The 16828-nt window shown below is 38.0% G+C and overlaps 1 protein-coding gene across 1 annotated transcript in view; it reads left to right on the forward strand.

Moving 5' to 3' along the window:
- Positions 1–16828, forward strand: part of IL17RD (interleukin 17 receptor D) — a 42800-nt gene that overhangs the window by 18187 nt on the left and 7785 nt on the right. Inside the window, exons 2-11 of the mRNA XM_058031923.1 lie at positions 4317–4374; positions 7578–7703; positions 9515–9633; positions 10273–10393; positions 11420–11464; positions 11559–11710; positions 12083–12148; positions 13009–13063; positions 13971–14081; positions 15701–15885. Coding sequence (XP_057887906.1) covers positions 7613–7703; positions 9515–9633; positions 10273–10393; positions 11420–11464; positions 11559–11710; positions 12083–12148; positions 13009–13063; positions 13971–14081; positions 15701–15885 — 945 coding nt within the window. The 5' untranslated portion in view covers positions 4317–4374; positions 7578–7612. The remainder of the gene's footprint in view (positions 1–4316; positions 4375–7577; positions 7704–9514; positions 9634–10272; positions 10394–11419; positions 11465–11558; positions 11711–12082; positions 12149–13008; positions 13064–13970; positions 14082–15700; positions 15886–16828) is intronic.

Consider the following 16828-nt stretch of genomic DNA (forward strand, 5'->3'; position numbering starts at 1 on the left):
ATATCTAGTCAAAATGGCAGGAGGATTGTTCAGACAAAGTGTAATTACAAAATGTAGGAAGTCAACCATAAAATCATCATTGGTGGTTGGACTCAGTGATCTAAAAGTACTTTCCAGCCTAAATAATGCTTCTGTTATTCTAAGATGTTCCTTCATGCTCACAAGTGATGGTTTTCTTCCCCAGCCAATGTATCATTTACAATGAAGTAAAAGCAGTGCTTTGCCTTTGGTGTCTCAGGTGGAATTTGAAGTTCTCTGGAGACACAAGTTCAACTCCTCTGCAGCTGAACTTGTGTGCAGTGGCTCTGGATGAAGCAGTGAAACACTAAATAGGCACCAACAAAGAACCAGCCAAAATCTGTGAGCTTCTTGTAAATGATGCTGCTTACATAATAACAAACACAAAAGATGCCAACTTAGTTTGGTTTTAACTTCTTTTACTATTTAGAAGAGTCTAGGTATGAAATAGGCATCAAGAAGTCTGTTGCATTAATTCACTTTAATTTACTTAAATTAAAACTTATTTCGACAGTGTTACTGAGAGGTGTTTAAAATGCTATTCCCATAATTTTTGCATGCAGTGCAGGAATATATAGATATAGATAAAGAGGTAAATCTGAACAAAATTCCTGGTTGCAGTCACACCAAGTTTGTAAGTAATAATGGTACAAACCCATCCACCAGGGCTTAGAATTCTTTCTGCAGTCAATGGAGTACACACAACAAACATCAACATGGATTGTGTATTGTGTTATATTCTCTTGAAAGCAATTCAAAATGCAGGCATCTAAATAATACAGATAATTCATCATTTTACTGATGACTCTGGAAATAGAAAATATTTTTACTTGTTTGAAGGCATCAATAAAGCTTTGAAACAAGAAGAGCAGACGTCAGAAATAAAGCCCTTGTTTTACTGAGCAATGAGTATGATAAACATTGATTATTCATCTTGATGCTAAAGTTCAAAAACAATTGTGCCTTCAGTTTGCCTCATGGGAGTGTGAAATTAGGACCATGTGTGTGTTGATGAAGAACATGTGAAAGATCAATCATGATTACTGTTTTGGTCTGCTGCACAAGGCTGTGCTTGAGGGGTAGTGATTTCCTACCTCCTCTGCCAGATTGCTGTAATTAGTGCTAGCTCCTCTCTGTTTCCCTGTATTTATGTTCAAGTGGCTGCCTGACAGTGCCTAGTCACACACAGCAATTGGCTTTCTTGAATGAAAGTGTTTGCTCAACAGAAGAATGTTGGAGTATATTTCCATGTTGTTTGAAATAAAGATTAGTTATAGAACTATTCTGAAATCACCCATCCATTTCTATCACCAGTGCTATCTCTGGCAGGAATTGCCAGATATGAAAAATAGCTGTTTATTTCAAATAGGAAACACTGTAGTTCTAGGTTAAAAAGAAGAGGGAAAAGTTCAATAAAATCAAACAGAGTTTTCGTTTCATTCAACTGTGTTTAATTTATGCCTCTGGCAGCAGACATTAGTTAAATTTAACTTCTCTTGGAGGCACAATTAGTTCCTGTGGTTACAAATTTCATTTTAGCTTTATTTCTGGATATGTAATCCTAACTTTGTTCCTCTCTGGCCCAGTAATGGGTGAAAGAGTTGTCATGAGTGCATTTCATTACTGAGCTGTTACTATAAATGAGGGTTGAGTATTAGAAAAATCTAAACAAACAAGAATAGAGGTTAACTTCATACAATAGTCTTTGTCTTTTATTAATACTTGTGCTCTTTCATGTTGAAAGATGGATGTTTAAATAAAATGAAGTGCCTGTACATGCCTTGAACATCCAAATGAGCTATTCATTGTTCAGCAGATGATGTGGATTGGTCTCATTTAGATCTGTGCTGACTTGGGATATCTGGAGATCTTAACCTTAATTATTCAGGCTATTTATACAGATTGAGGAACAGATCCAGCGTTGATCTCTGTGATTTGAGATGTGTGATGGAAATTCTTCCTGTCTTGCTTGGCCAGTATAGATACAGGATTTGGATTTTAGCTTATCAGGTTTTCTGTGGAGTTCTGTGCTTTGAGCTCACATAATGTGAGATTTAATGTGGCTAATGCCTCCTCTGCTCCCCCAGCTTTTTGACAAATAACGTTATTTGTAATTTAATATGTGTGCATTTCAACTTTGATTATCTGTTCAAAGATCAGTGGTCTAGAGTTCTTCAGAAAAGATGTTTTGGCTGTTTTCTTTCCTGTGTATTTCTTCTCAGCCTGCATGTATAGAAGTATGTAGACCACAGGGATTTTTTAGGAAAAGCTCCAGGACACAAAGACTTGTTTTCTAGTAAAGTTCAGAATAAATTCAATTAAACAAATGGAAATTCAACAAATGTTCTTGGCTAATTAATGATAGAATCACAGAATGGTTTGGGTTGGAAGGAGCCTTCAAGATTATCTAATTCCAGCCCCCCTCCCATGGCAGGGACAATTAGCTAAGAATTCAGAACCCTGAGGCCATAACGTTGGTATTTATAGTTTTGAAGTAGGATGCTCTAAACAAGTTCTCCTAGCTATAAGCCATCTAAATAGCACAATTACTTTAATTCAAAACCAAGGCAATGCTTCCTGGAAGAATATATTAATAAACTCCCAGCAGTAAGTCCTTGAGGGATGAATACTGCACTTGAGCATGATGAAATTATCTGAGTAGCTTACATGTTTTAATTTATAATTAAAATAACAATTATTTACTTCAATACTTTGGGGTGACCCTAATTCTCTCACTAATTACTGCAGCCTTTTTGTACCTTTTCTACACTTGAGAGCAAACTTGTGCCACTAGTGAGTCTTATGTGCTGCAGAAGTTCAGCAGAGTCTGGCTTCTGTTATGTCTGTCTTTACATCTAAATTATCAGTGCTTGTGGTATATTTCTTTATGCTTATACTGTTACATATTTTATGTCTAATCCCAGTAGAAATGCATGAAAGGAGAAGTGTTGTCTCTTTATTTTAATAGAGCATATAAAAATCCTATGTAATGAATTAAAACACATATGCTAATTTTCTGTGGAGTTTAGTAAATTTATGTCTCCCACAGCTTCAGCTCTAGGACAAAAGGAAGACAAGTAGCAATTGATTTGATGGTTTAGCTCCCTTTGTAAAAAGTCAGTAGTTACTTTTTGGTGATTTTTTAAATTAAATGAATAATGTCTTTGTTTTGCTGTAAGTGAAATGACATTTAATAAAGATTAGAGAAACAGAAAGTGGGTCAGACTAGAACAGGTATTAATAGAAAAGTTACAACTGAAAAGAAAGACTCCTTCCTGTTTCAGGAAGCTTTTCTGTATAACAACTGGTTCAATGCCAAACTAAATCAAACTTAAACAATTAAAAGCTACTAAGAAGAAAGTGAGATTACAAATTTAACTTGTAACAGTGCTATCAAAGTTTGAATTGCCTTCATCCTTTAGGAAGTGTTTTAGGGTTTTTTTTAACTTGACAACTCCTGCCTTGTTTTCCTTTGCACATTCTGGGTCTGACTGTGGAGAGTGCTCAGCTGTGATCCTGACAACAGCTAATTCCTGCTGCAAACCTTTTATACTGATGAGTTTTGCTGTTTGCATTGTAGCAGTGAACCCAGCTACAATTCTATGTAAATGGGTGGTATTTTTTTTTAAAGCTAATGGTAAATATGATGTATTTTGCCTTTCAGGGACTGATATTGTATCATAACAATCGGTATTGCTGTTCTCAGCTTGGTCTCTTGTGAGGGTGATGCTACACTGTGTGTTTCAAAACAATTCCAGTGCTTTCTGAAGGGGAAGGTGTTGCACGTGTGAGGGCCAGAGTTGTTTTCTCTAAGTACAGAAGAGGCAGCAGACTCATCAGCCTGGGGTTCTCCCTGGCAGAGCAGTTCTCTGGTTGCTCTTCTGTTTGCAGAATCTGCTCTAACAGTATTAGATAAAAGAAAAGGGTGTCTGAGGTGGCATGATGGGCTTCTGCAGTGTCGCTCTCTTGGAGCTTCTGATGCTCTTTTTCATGGCTGTGAGTGGAAAACAGCTGTTTAGCTGATGTTCTCCTCTCTTCTCTTGCGTTCTGTTTCCTCTGGAATTGGTTTGTCATTAAACCAATTTGGTTTGTCATTAAACCTTGATTAAAGGTATGGTTTTTGTATATACACAATTCACCTAGATGGTGGAAGTTGAGAATATCACATAATTTTTCTCCCAAAAATAAGGTTCTATGATTCCCATCTGCTGGGCAGATCATACTACCTCAGCCACGATTTCATGTCTTCATGCAAATGCTACATTCAGATATTCCATATCTTTGTTTTGTCTCTGCAGGGGCTGTCATCAATCACAAAGAACAATGGACTGCTCAACATCACCTTTAAATATGACAGTAAGTTGAAAATCTGCACTATATTCACAGAAATCAAGGACTCCATCACAGTTGTCAATATACAACAACCTCTTAATATGGCTCTAAGAATGGCATAAGCAAAATAATGTCAAAATATTGACATACTTTTAAAATCTAGAAAATTTGTGTCTGCTGGGTCTCGTAGATGTTCTCCTGTGTTTCACTGATAATGAAACTGTCTAACAATCTGTAGTAGTTTCTCCTTCAGGTTGGCCTACATAATTTGCTCAGTATTTCACTGGAACATTATAGAAAATTATTTTATTCTGTGAAAAATATAGTCACTGTACACACAAGGACATAGGAAAGGATTATTTTGAGCTTTCTGCAGCTTTTCTCTGATGTGTCATTTTGGGTGAAAATGGCATAATGTGTTTCTCGAGGTAGAAAATGTGTTAGTTTGTATTTGTATACAGGTAATCTATTTAAAAATTTTTCTTTGCAAGTATTAATATTGAACATGAATATTGAATAGCTTCTTTTCATTTGGTTGAATCAGTCAGAACCTTTCATTAGCTACAGGCCCAGGCCAATGGAACACTGCTGTGTGCATTTGCAGTGCAGAGAGGTGGTTCAGAACTGCAGCAGCTGTGCTGGGGTTTGCAGCTAAACTGAGATAAAATCATCTCTGGCATCGTGACAGTGCTAAACAGGTGGGGCAGTAATACTTCAGACTTCTTCAAACATCTGCTAAATGGCTGTATCTTATTGCTGGGGGTTATTTTAGGTGTTTTGTCGTCTTTGCTGTCTAGTTGTCAAAGCAGGACTGCTAACTACATTAAGAATTCATCCTTATGTGGGCAGCTAGTGGCCATCGTGTATAAACTCAGTGTACAGTCAGGACAAGGTTCTAATTTACATTAAAACAATGTTTGTTTTAATGCCAGTGCAAGTCATAGGTGGTTATTTCTGCCTACCCAAAGAAGTTACCTCAGATGCAGAATGTAGGTAAAGTTTCCTCATAGAGAGCCTGCATCAGGAAGCCTAACAATAGTGTTTTGTTTCATTCTCATCATCCTTTTACTCCTCTATTTTTATGTTAATTCCTGAATTTGAAATCCTTCACTGTGAATTTTTAAAATCTAATTTGACCTTAATTCATAAAATGAGTACAATTTCAGTGTGTCAGATTGTACAAGATGTAAGTGATCACTACAGAAGAAGTAGGTTTTTTTTTTTTAATCTACATAACAAAAATTAGGAAATGGTACCAGTCAGAACAGAGATCCCACATTTAGTTAACACAACGAGTCTGTTTAAATCCCAGTATGTGTCATGTTTTTTCCATTAATTCTGGCACTAGAAACTGTGTTTAACCAATGAGAAATATTAATTCACAATTCTGCTGGCACTGTGTGCTTCCTGCACAAAGGAGTTATTTGAGTTCTGCAGGACTAGGAAAGGAGTTTGCTGATATGAAGACTAAAGAGCTCCCATGGTATGGAAATATGTGTTTACCTTTAATAAGCCAGCACAAAGGAAAATTTGGCTTGCTGACTGTGGTTTGAAGGCTCTTATTTTGCTGCTGAGCAGCTCTAGGAAAGTGTGTTTTATGATGCTAAATTAGTTAGTTACATTATTTATTCAGGGGAAAAGACATATCTGTATTTTTAGTATGTCACTTGTATTCAAGTAAAAGAAGTGCTTTCCTAAAAAGTGTGATTTTTTCCATGCTGTTTTCTTCCTAAAACTGTTGTTCTTTATAACTGTGAATCAGTAACTTGCAGTAAAACTTCAGGCATTTGTGCTGTATTCCATTTTGGCAAATTGTCATTTGACCATAAAATCCTGGTAACCAGGATCCAAAATCTTGGGCTTGCTATTAATTAGATCCAGACCTAGGAAAAACCAGTTACTTCAGACTTTCCATTGAGAGACATCCTCTATTCTCCTAGGAGGAAGTTCATGCTGTCCCCGAGTTCCCTCATAGCAACTGAGCCCTACAAACAGTGGAGTCAGCACCAAGCACCAGCTTTTGTAAAGGGCACTGTTGTACTGTTCTATTCTTATGTCTGTGACAGTTATAGAAAAGACCCCTTGCCATGGTTATTCATAGTAAAAAGCCATTTTCTAAATCTCCTTTACAGTTAATAATTTTTCTTTCCTTGCCTTTAAGATCACACCTCTGAATTAAATTCAAATTTCCTGTACTGGTGTATCATAGCACTTGATTTTTCATGTTTCCTTTCTACAAGCTCTCTATAGATGAATACATAGCATATAAATTAAGTCAGTTTTTTTTTTTTTTAATTAATAATCAGTCAGTAATATACAACCTGCTGATCATTTTCTTCTGGATTTTGTTACTTTCACTAGTTCAGAAACAGAATGTTTGTTTTTGCACACCCATCTTCATGTATACTCTGCTCCAGAACTAGTGAATTCCCTGCCTGCTGCTTCTCTTCCTGCCACAAAATATGAGCCTAAATATTGTAAAGCTTTAAAAGGAATAAAATTTGGGGTTGTTTTCTTCTTTTAAAAAGAACAAGTTCAACAACAAACTCAGGAATCTTTTGTTTATGTTTTGTTTTCTTGATTAAAGCTAGAGCTGTGGCACTGTAATTTTAGGGAATAAACTGTATTTTGTGAGGATAGCAAGACAAAACCAGTCCTGAGTGAAGCCAGTGGCAGCTAAGTGGTCTGTAGGGCTGTGGCTGCAGAATGGAAGGCAGAGAGGAGATGGATTTAAGCAGCAGGTTCTTTGTGGTCAGGATCAAGCAGGATCGTGGCTAAAAGCACTTCTTGAGCAGTTCTCAAGTTCTCATGGTTTATTGCTCTCAGATGTGCCTGATCCTTGACCAACATCCTCTTGCTTTGGACACTGTACATGAAGAAAATTAATGGCAGTCTATAGTATTTTGGACAGCTAGAAGGAAAAGTTGTTCTCTTTTGGGAGTCCCAGTACTGTGATGGGGGACAGGTTACACTGGTGGTATGAACTGGTAACACCCTTGGGAGTCCTGTGAACTCTGGGTTAGCAACAGTGAGGATGGTTGTGCTCAGTGATTTGTGGGGTTTTGAGGGGTTTTGGGTCTTGAGACAAAAACTTCATCTAGATTTGATGTGTAGTCCTAAGAGAAAGTAATGCACTGGTAATTTACTTTGCTCAGGCTTGAAGACATGTTAGGGAATTTGTCAGCTAGAATGTTTTTCCTGAAGTGTTTATTTGTCCATGTTTTTAGACTGCACTCCTTACCTGAGTTCAGTGGGCAGACACATGATTGGAGATGTGCAGAACATCACTATCAGTCAGTTTGCATGCCAGGAGCAGGTGGCTGTGATGATCCTTTGGACAGCAAATGCCATTGGTAAGTTCTAGAGGGAGATGGAGTCATTGATCAGGGGTTTGGTAATAACTTCATGCTCATAGGTATTAAATCAAATAATTAAATTATGCTTGGAGTCATTGATGCAAACTGCCTAAGAAGAAAGGAATTCTTAACACCTTTGCAAAGATGTTTTTTTCTGGTTTGCTTCAAAAACACCCTTAAAACTGGGATGTTCTCTGCAGTCATACACAGCTTTTTACTATCCCAGCTTAGTGAATTCCTGCTCTTCAGAACTGTAAAACTGTCCCTGATTTAATTTTCTGCCCTAAGGCTTTGGTGCATTTCAGTGGCATTGATTGAATTTAGTTCCTGATACACTTAAAGGGTTTTTAAGATGCAGATTGTCTTACAGGTGGAAAACATTATCTAATCACAGCTATACAGACTTCAATGTGTTTCCTTGCCAGGTCTGGTGATTAAGAGTATTCCTCAATTACTTCAATGTCACTGGAAGTATCTTGTTGCCCACTAGAGCAGTAGTGTCCAAAATTGAGGATGTGCAGAAATCCATTTCCACTGAGAAACTTATTTCTGGGCTTTAAAAAATATGTGAGAATTCCACTGAATTCTATATAACTGTGCAGTTGAAGGCATTTGTTAATCCTCAGCTGCAGAATCAAACATCCATGGGAAACAAAGCCTGGTGTTCTTCCTTGTGATCACCAGAGGTAAATCCTTTGGAGAGCTTGAGGACAGAACTGCAGTTCAGAATCTTGGGTAACCTGGGAACTGGGCACTTTCAGGGCCTTTGTGTAAGGACAAATAGTGCTTTTGTTCCATGAATGCTAAGAACACATTTGGCAACACTTTATCTGCTACAAAATTATGTAAGATTAAGCAAAACGCACAAACCTGTGAAAACCAGTGAACCAAAGGAGGTGGTGTAAAATGATACATTTGGAATTTTATTTTTTGGGCTGACAAGCACAGCATAAACTGAGTCCATTTTGATTTATGTAGCATTTAGCTTACAAAAGCTGTGTCTGTGTCATTGATAAATATGTGTAATGCTGTTGAAGAAATGCAATTAGCTGGAGTAGTGAGAGTGAAAGAGCTGAGCAGTGCCTTTGATACCCGAGCCACAAAACTGTCACAGGGTAACACTGGCATTTTCCTGGGATGTTCACATCACTGTGACTCAGTTTAGTCATATCATGAAGTAATTCTCTGATGAGAACATTGTAAAGACACTGTGCTAAGTTGCAGTAGAGTAACTTGAACAAAATGGGTGTAGTTCTGGCAGCACTTATGAATAACTGGAAGGATACATGCACTGGAATAAATTCCATTCCATTTAAGTCAAGTTTTCTGTTAGCCCTTACTGTACTAGAACTAAAGAAGTTGAAACAATTGTTACCATTTTAATCTGGTAGTCTCAGAGATGATAGTAAAATTTATAAAGGACTATTTCTATAATATACCACAATGTTATATTTGATTGTAAAATGGAAATGTGAAGTAGCTGTGAAGTATTTCTGAAAGTGAAGAAGGTACTGATAACTTAAGATTGCAGTGGTAATTTGGAAGCCCCTGATGAGACATGGGCCCCTCTGTTCCAAGCATTACACAAGTGTGCAGTGATTGTAGCCTTGGCCAAAGACTGAACTCTAGATAGGCAAGATGGAATATGCAGAACTGACATACAGCAACAGCTATTAAATACAAACATGTTTCATATGACTGATAAGGTTTATTCTTAAAAACAAATGAAATATATTCAAATTGCATTAAATACCACATGATGCATTTTGAAATATTAACCTTCTGTTGAAATGCCCTGCTGTTTGTAGGGATTGAATACCTGAAGGGATTTCGAGTAATACTTGAGGAGTTAAAGTCAGAGGGAAGACAATGCCAGCAGATGGTTTTAAAAGATCCAAAGCAGCTCAGCCCCAGTTTTAAACGAACAGTAAGTGCTTTGTTTCAAGAGAAGTTTGTGTTGTTTGACTGTGAGTAGTCTTGAAGGAGTTAATCATCCTAGAATGATTTGGGTCATTAAAGGTTCCATGGGCAGGGACACCTCCTACCATCCCAGGGTGCTCCAAGCCCCATCCAGCCTGGCCTGGAAACTTGGAGGGATGGGGCATTCACAGCTTCTCTGGGCAACTTGTGCCAGGGCCTCTCTTCCTTCACACTGGAGGATATTAGATATTCTTCCCAATATCTAATCTAACTCTGTCAGTTTGAAGCCATTCCCTCTTGTCCTATTGCTCCATGCCCTTGTAAAAGAGCTGGTTGGTTCCCAAAAGTATTATTGGTGAAATTAATGATAGTTGTTGCTTTAGAGACAGATCTTTTTCCTTTTGATAGAAACTTTTCTGAAGCTGGGAACTGCCATTTTGTACATGGAGTGCAAATGCACATCTGTAATAGTCTGCATCCAACTATGGATTGAGATTCCCCATGTCAGTTTGGAATAGAGGGGTAGAGAAAGGATTCTTAATGTATTAATTTCAGCCTTTGATTGCAAAATTGTGGGCTTGTTTTGAAAAATACTTTCAGCTATGATTATTGATTTTAAAATATGTGCAATCTTGTCTTTTTGTAGGGAATGGAATCTCAGCCCTTTGTAAACTTGAAGTTTGAAACAGATTACTTTGTAAAGATTGTTCCTTTTCCTTCCATTAAAAATGAAAGTAATTATCACCCATTTTTCTTCAGAACTAGATGTAAGTATTGCACATAATATGGTGTTGCATATATTGTAGTGTTGCATTTTGTATAGTATTGCCTATCATCTCTTCAGTGAGCCTCCCCTCAGTGTTTTGGTTTTCCCAGCAAAGGAATGTAGTGGGCGATGATGTTGGGTGAGTCTGGGTTAAGTAGTTACTGACACTGTTGTGGAGGGAAGATCTGGGTGTTAAGCAGAAATAATTTGCATGCCATAGATAAATCTGTGGTTTGTGATCATAAGTGTTAGGCAGCAGCCAGAAGAGAAGTGTCAGCTAGGCCTGAGATTATCTCAGGTTTGCCTGGAGCAGGATTGTTCCTGTGGTTCTCAGGTAGCTCCTGAAGATGGTTTGCTCCTCTCTGGACATTGTGAAGAAGGGCAGGTTGTTTTTTTCCTTTGAGATTACAATTTAACAACAGCTATCCAAAGACAGATGTGGAGGAGGACATCTAAAATTAGACAGCAGTACATCAAGTTGGGTTTCTGCAATTACTTAGCAATTCTCACTGGAGGTGGAGAGAAGAAATTTGAATAAGCTCCCCAGTGCTCACAGAGTATGGTGAGAAACTGCAAGTACCCTTTGGAGCGAACTGTTGATACTTGTCTTGCTAAGGGTTTTTTTCCATATAAAACTTGCTTTTCAAGTCTGTCTGTTAACACAGACCACTGTACCATTGGTAGTAGTGCTCAGCATACTTCCTTATTCTGACTAAATACATTTAAGACTAGTTTTAACTTCCTCTCCTGATGTGCTGTGCCTGGTGTTATCCCTTCTGTCTCACTAAGAAATGTGATGTTCAAATGAATGGATCTGTGTTTCTCATATAAAGATGAGAAGGGACTTGAAATAATAACAAAGGAGTCGAGTTTGCAAAATGCATTTACTCCAGGCATATTAGAGTCTGGGAAAGAAGTGAGAGTTCTCAAAATTATGAACTCCCTACTTTGGCCCTTGTTCTTTTTCTGTTTAAATAGCATAGCAGTTTGATACTGTATAATTAATGTCTTTTCTCTGTATTTGTAGCATGTGAATTGTTGCTACAGCCAGAAAACCTTGTCTGCAAACCTTGTAAGTAAAATGTAATATTTCTATATATTAATCTTTTAAAAAGTTTCTGTACTTGAAGAGTCATTTTGCAATTCATGAATATCTCCTCTGACAGACTGGAAGCCAAGGAATGTGAATGTTACCCAGCAAGGTTTTAACATGCAAGTGTCCTTTGATCATGCCCCTCACAACTTTGGGTTTAGGTCCTACTTTCTTCACTACAAACTGAAGCATGAAGGACTGTTTAAGCAAAAGACCTGCAGACAGGTATGTGGCTGAGTTTTGTAGCTCTTCAAAACACAGCACCTGTTAATATGAGGTGTTCTAAGGTTTTACAGAAACTTAAAAAACTTAATATAAAATAGTATCAGTTTTAAAATTGTAAAACCATTTGGAGCTATTTGTAAATAACAGTTGTGCTGTGATAGCACTCATCAGTCACAGCCAGGCTTGGGGACTCCATTGGGCCTGGAGAGCACAAGTCAGTTCTGCAGGCAGACAATTGTATCTGTGAATGGGCAGACTGAGTTCTGAGGTGTGTTAATACAAAGTGCACTGACTATTTCTACATCAATGTGAATTCTTTATTAGGTTTTCAAAGTATGTGAATTGCTTGCAAAGTATTCTTTCTTTATGTAGGAGCAGAACACAGACACTACAAGTTGTGTTCTTCAGAATGTGTCTCCAGGGGATTATATCATTGAGGTAACATTTCTAAACAGTCTTGTGTACCACACCTAAGTGAATGTGTTAATGGGAAAATGGAATAAAATTAAAATGTTTCAAATCACACTGGTAGAATTGAACTCCAGGTATCCCTACTGAAGTAGCTTGGGCAATTAAATTATCTAGAATGATGCCTTTTTTGGGCTTACCTAGCAACAGAGGCCAGACAAAGTTAGAAGAATAAAAGCAGAGATATTTAATGAAGGGCCTTCTGGTGTATTAAGGGCAGATGGAGCCTCCCCAGGGGGCTAACCCAAAATGGATGATGGTCAGGAGTTTTTTCAGACAGATATAAGTTTGGTCCATTTACATATCAGGGCTTAATCCTTCAATTACAGTTTCAGGTAATGAAGTCAAATTCCCCCAGTTTGCTCCCCCTCAATTCACTTTTGTTAGACCTTTTGGGGCCTGAGGCTGTAGGGTGTCCTTGGATCACTGCCCCAGAGGGTTTGTCTAACCAGAATGTGAGGACAGTTAACCAGCACTTCATATGGAGTTTAGTTATGCACTAATGTGGTACAGCATGAATGCATAAAAATACAAAGGCTAGAATCTCCAGGCATCAGAATGCTCTTGACCTTTCTTCCATAGCTTTGCTTCCATGAGTGCACGGCATTTTGTGCCTTAAACTGAAGTTGTGGGCCTGCATAATTCCTGGACTTCAGTTTTTATTTTTTTTTAATTGGAATTCTCTTTCTTGGTCAATTTTTATTGTACTAGTTTGTGCTGCTTTTTATTTTTAACTATTTGAACAGTACCTTTATTCACATTTGGTCATAAAAGCTGTTACAGTTATTTTCATATTGCAAAAAATAAAATTTATCTTTTACTTTTTCAAGCTGGTTGATGACACTAATACAACAAGGAAAACAATGCACTATGCACTAAAACCAGGTATGAATTCTGTTTTTTAAACAATATTTAATGTACTAATTTAGATTCAGTTTTAATTATGTTGGAATTAAATCTCTGTCTGAGTTTGTCTGTTTGCCATGATCTAGATTATTGAGATAATTGTGCTGTGCTTTTTTGACCTAATGAAAAAAGAGATGCACACTTGAGCATACACATGTGCATCTCTGTGCACTTGTATTTAGTGGAGTTTAGATCAATCCATCATTGGAAATCTTTGTGGAAAAGTGGCTTTTATTGTATATGTGGATATGAGGAATGATAACATTAATTGCATACAGCAGAGAGTGCAATAGTGTGGAAATACTGCAATGAAACTGTGGGAGCAGCCTGAACACATCACCTGTGTCCTTCAGGCCTGGTACCAAACCCAGCAGTCTGCAGAACCTGTCAGGGGAATGCTTCACATGCCTCTGGGTCAGACCTGTTGTTGAGAAGCTAAACAGGGATTTCAGAGTGCAACTGCACCTCAAAACAGCCACAGATGGAGGCAGTGGATAAAATGCACTGAATCCTAATGCACATTGCTCAGGGTGGGCTCTGCAGGAAGGCAATTCTTTCTAAGGGGCAGGTTCAGCACCCTGGAACAGAGCAGGTCAGGTCCAAATGGCCACTGCAAATCTCAGCCAAACTATTTGCCACAGGGCTGCTCTCCTGGGGCTGGTGTGAGTTGCACAGTTGGGAGTCACTGTGTCAGTGGGGCAACTGCCATAAAACCTAATTTGAAATGGAGCAGAACATGATATTTGAGCATATTTGATATCCTGTATCTTGGACAATTACCTGATCATAGAGTACTGCAGCAGTTTTGCATTCCCAGTGTGAAGATTTGTTTGGATAGTTGCAATGCAGCTGATTTGCATGTGGCTAATTGTGCTTTCTTTTGCAGTGCACTCCCCCTGGGCTGGCCCCATCAGAGCCATTGCCATCACAGTGCCCTTGGTTGTCATCTCTGCCTTTGCCACGCTCTTCACCGTCATGTGCCGCAAGAAGCAGCAAGGTGGGAGCCTGCACTCAGGGCAGTGCCACTGACAGATGTGCTTTTGGAACCAAAAGTGTCCTCACTGATAGGCTGACTCCAGAAATAGCTTTCTCTGAAAAGCTTGCTTCCTCCCCTCAGCTTTTTTGTGCTGAAACCTGTAGCAAATTCTAAATCAGTGCTTGATGGTAATTGGTTGCCTAGACAGTATTGAATCAAGACTTCACTGTAGAAAGGAGACAACAAAAACAATATTGGAAAATACTTTTTATTTCATTTTTCTTTTTCTTTGAGAGAGTACCCTGTGACCATGTGGATTACAAACAGATTTGTAAATGGGTATGTTTCAAACATTCTCTTATTTTACTCAGAAATACCTAATTCATATTTATTTTAAATCAGAAGGAAAGCAAAGCCATGTGATGGCAATACAATTCACAGTGCTGTCTGGAATACTCTCCACAGCTGCTATTCCAGATTTGCTCACTTTCCTGGAAGTTGCCTTTACCTTTCATTCTAAGCCATCTTCCTAAATTTACTACGAGCCCTGCTTGCAGATGTTCTTAGATTCCATTCCTCCTTGCTGACTTCTCCTCTGTATCCAGGAGCTGGCAAGCAACACTTAATACATTTAAATGTTAAAAATACCTTGGCTTTTTATATTGAATTTAAAGAATCATGTGGTTTCATGAATAATGGAAAAAGTGATTACTTCTCCAAACCTCACATATCTGTATTATCCACCTGAATTTTGGCACTGAGATATACTGCAAGTGCTATATGCCAGCTGGGTTAAATCCTTTTACCTTCTGGTCTTCTGTAGTTATCCCCTTTGCTCACAGCTAGCATAGTTCCAACAAAAAACCCAGACAAATCTCTTGAGGATTTGTCTGCAGAGAGAGTTGTTCCAGAATAGTTATTCCTGATGAATTGTTCTGAATTGAATCCCTGGATGGATATTTGTATTTTGAAATACTCATACTTTATTCCAAATTAGCTTAATCAGCTGTAGAACTAGATTGAATTAGTCTGGCATAAGGCCAGACTGTTATGCTCCAGCATAAAAGGGTCTATGCAAATAAATAAACACTAATAGCTATTTTGGTTTAAATTAATCATATCTTAATTCAAATTAATGTCAAATTCATGTCCAAACACGGGTGTGTATATATACACTAGAGAAATCTTGTAGGATATCCTGAAAGGGTCTGTGGACCTGGAGTTGAATATTCTTACCTGACTTATGTTGTGGTTTGGGTTTTTTTAACAAGAGGCTTTGTTAGACAGGAAACTCTTGAAGGTGATACATCTTTTAGGCTTATAGGGTTTGAACAGAGATGTGAAGACTGTTGAGATTGAATAAAGGTGAAACAACTTCATTCCATCTATAAAATAAACCTTCCTTGTGTTTTCTGATTTGGGCAGAAATAACTGCACATTTAACTGTGAAAGTGTATTTCACATGCAGCAAATCTTAAGCTGGATAAACAGTGTGTACAACTTTTCTTTTTCCTAGATTGGAAAGGAGAGGAAAATCTTTAGGAAAAAACCCAAACATTACTGGATACATTAGTAAAAGCCTACAAAAGTAATAAAAACCCAAAACAAAACAATGAACTTCCTTTTCTCTTGCACTTTAGAAAATATATATTCCCATCTGGATGAGGAGAGCTCAGAGTCTTCAGCATATGCTGCAGGCCTCCATGTGGAAAGGCTTCGGCCCCGGCCAAAAGTGTTCATCTGCTACTCCAGCAAGGACTGCCAGAAACACATTAATGTCATCCAGTGCTTTGCTTATTTTCTTCAGGACTTCTGTGGCTGTGAGGTAAACTCAACATTTCATATGTGAACAACTTTTCCTTAATTGAAACAGCACTCCCAAAATTCTCTGCTTGAAAAATCGGTGTTTCAGTCACTCTTTTGCACAGAGATAACTTCTGTTATTTTTCTAAATTTAGGCTGTATGAATTTTCTTTACTTGGGGAAATGAAGAGATCTTATCCAGTGTAAAGAAACCAAAACAACCCAAACCAACAGAATAGTTGAAGATGATTTCAGGACTTTGATTCAGCCATGTTTAGCTTGCTTTGAATTAAGTGCTTTTTCTGTTCAGTAGGCCTTACATATTTACAGTCAGCAGCCACAAAGAGGTATTGTGTCTACTTGATATACCTTGGTGTTCCTAAGTGTGTTTTGAATTGTAATATAAAAGAAGTTGAATCTATTAAGACTTCTGCTCATAGAGCAAAAACTGCATTATTAGGATTACTAGTTGGCAGCATGTACCTACTGATTTTTATTGTTTTGCTTCCCTTCTGTTCCATTAATACTGTGAAATCAGCAGGTCTTTTTTTTCTTGTTTTTGTTTGAATGGTATGAGAGAGACATTTCAATTGCTACTTTGAATGAGCAGGCCTAGAATCTCATACTGCTGTCTGAAATGGAATCAATATGTGACCAGTTGTTCACTTTTCAGCTGGAAAAGGCAGGACAGTTGCTGGTCTCTTTGTGCTGCATTTCCCCCACCCCTGGGATGTGGCTGGGCTGAGCTGGAGCTGGGTTTCATTACAGCAACTCTGCTCTCTGGTGACCAAACACAGAAACACAGCTGAGGCCTCGTGCTTGCTGGGGATGGTCACAGCTTTTTCATCTGCTTAAAATATAGTTCTGGATGAACTATTTTATAACTAACTTACTTGAAACTCCTTTTAGAGATTTACTTTAGCCCTACTACACTGCTCCTCTTTTGAGTAGTGTTGAGATGAGCC

The sequence above is a fragment of the Melospiza georgiana genome, chromosome 11 (assembly GCF_028018845.1).
Source record: "Melospiza georgiana isolate bMelGeo1 chromosome 11, bMelGeo1.pri, whole genome shotgun sequence".
Taxonomy (NCBI): Eukaryota; Metazoa; Chordata; class Aves; order Passeriformes; family Passerellidae; genus Melospiza; species Melospiza georgiana.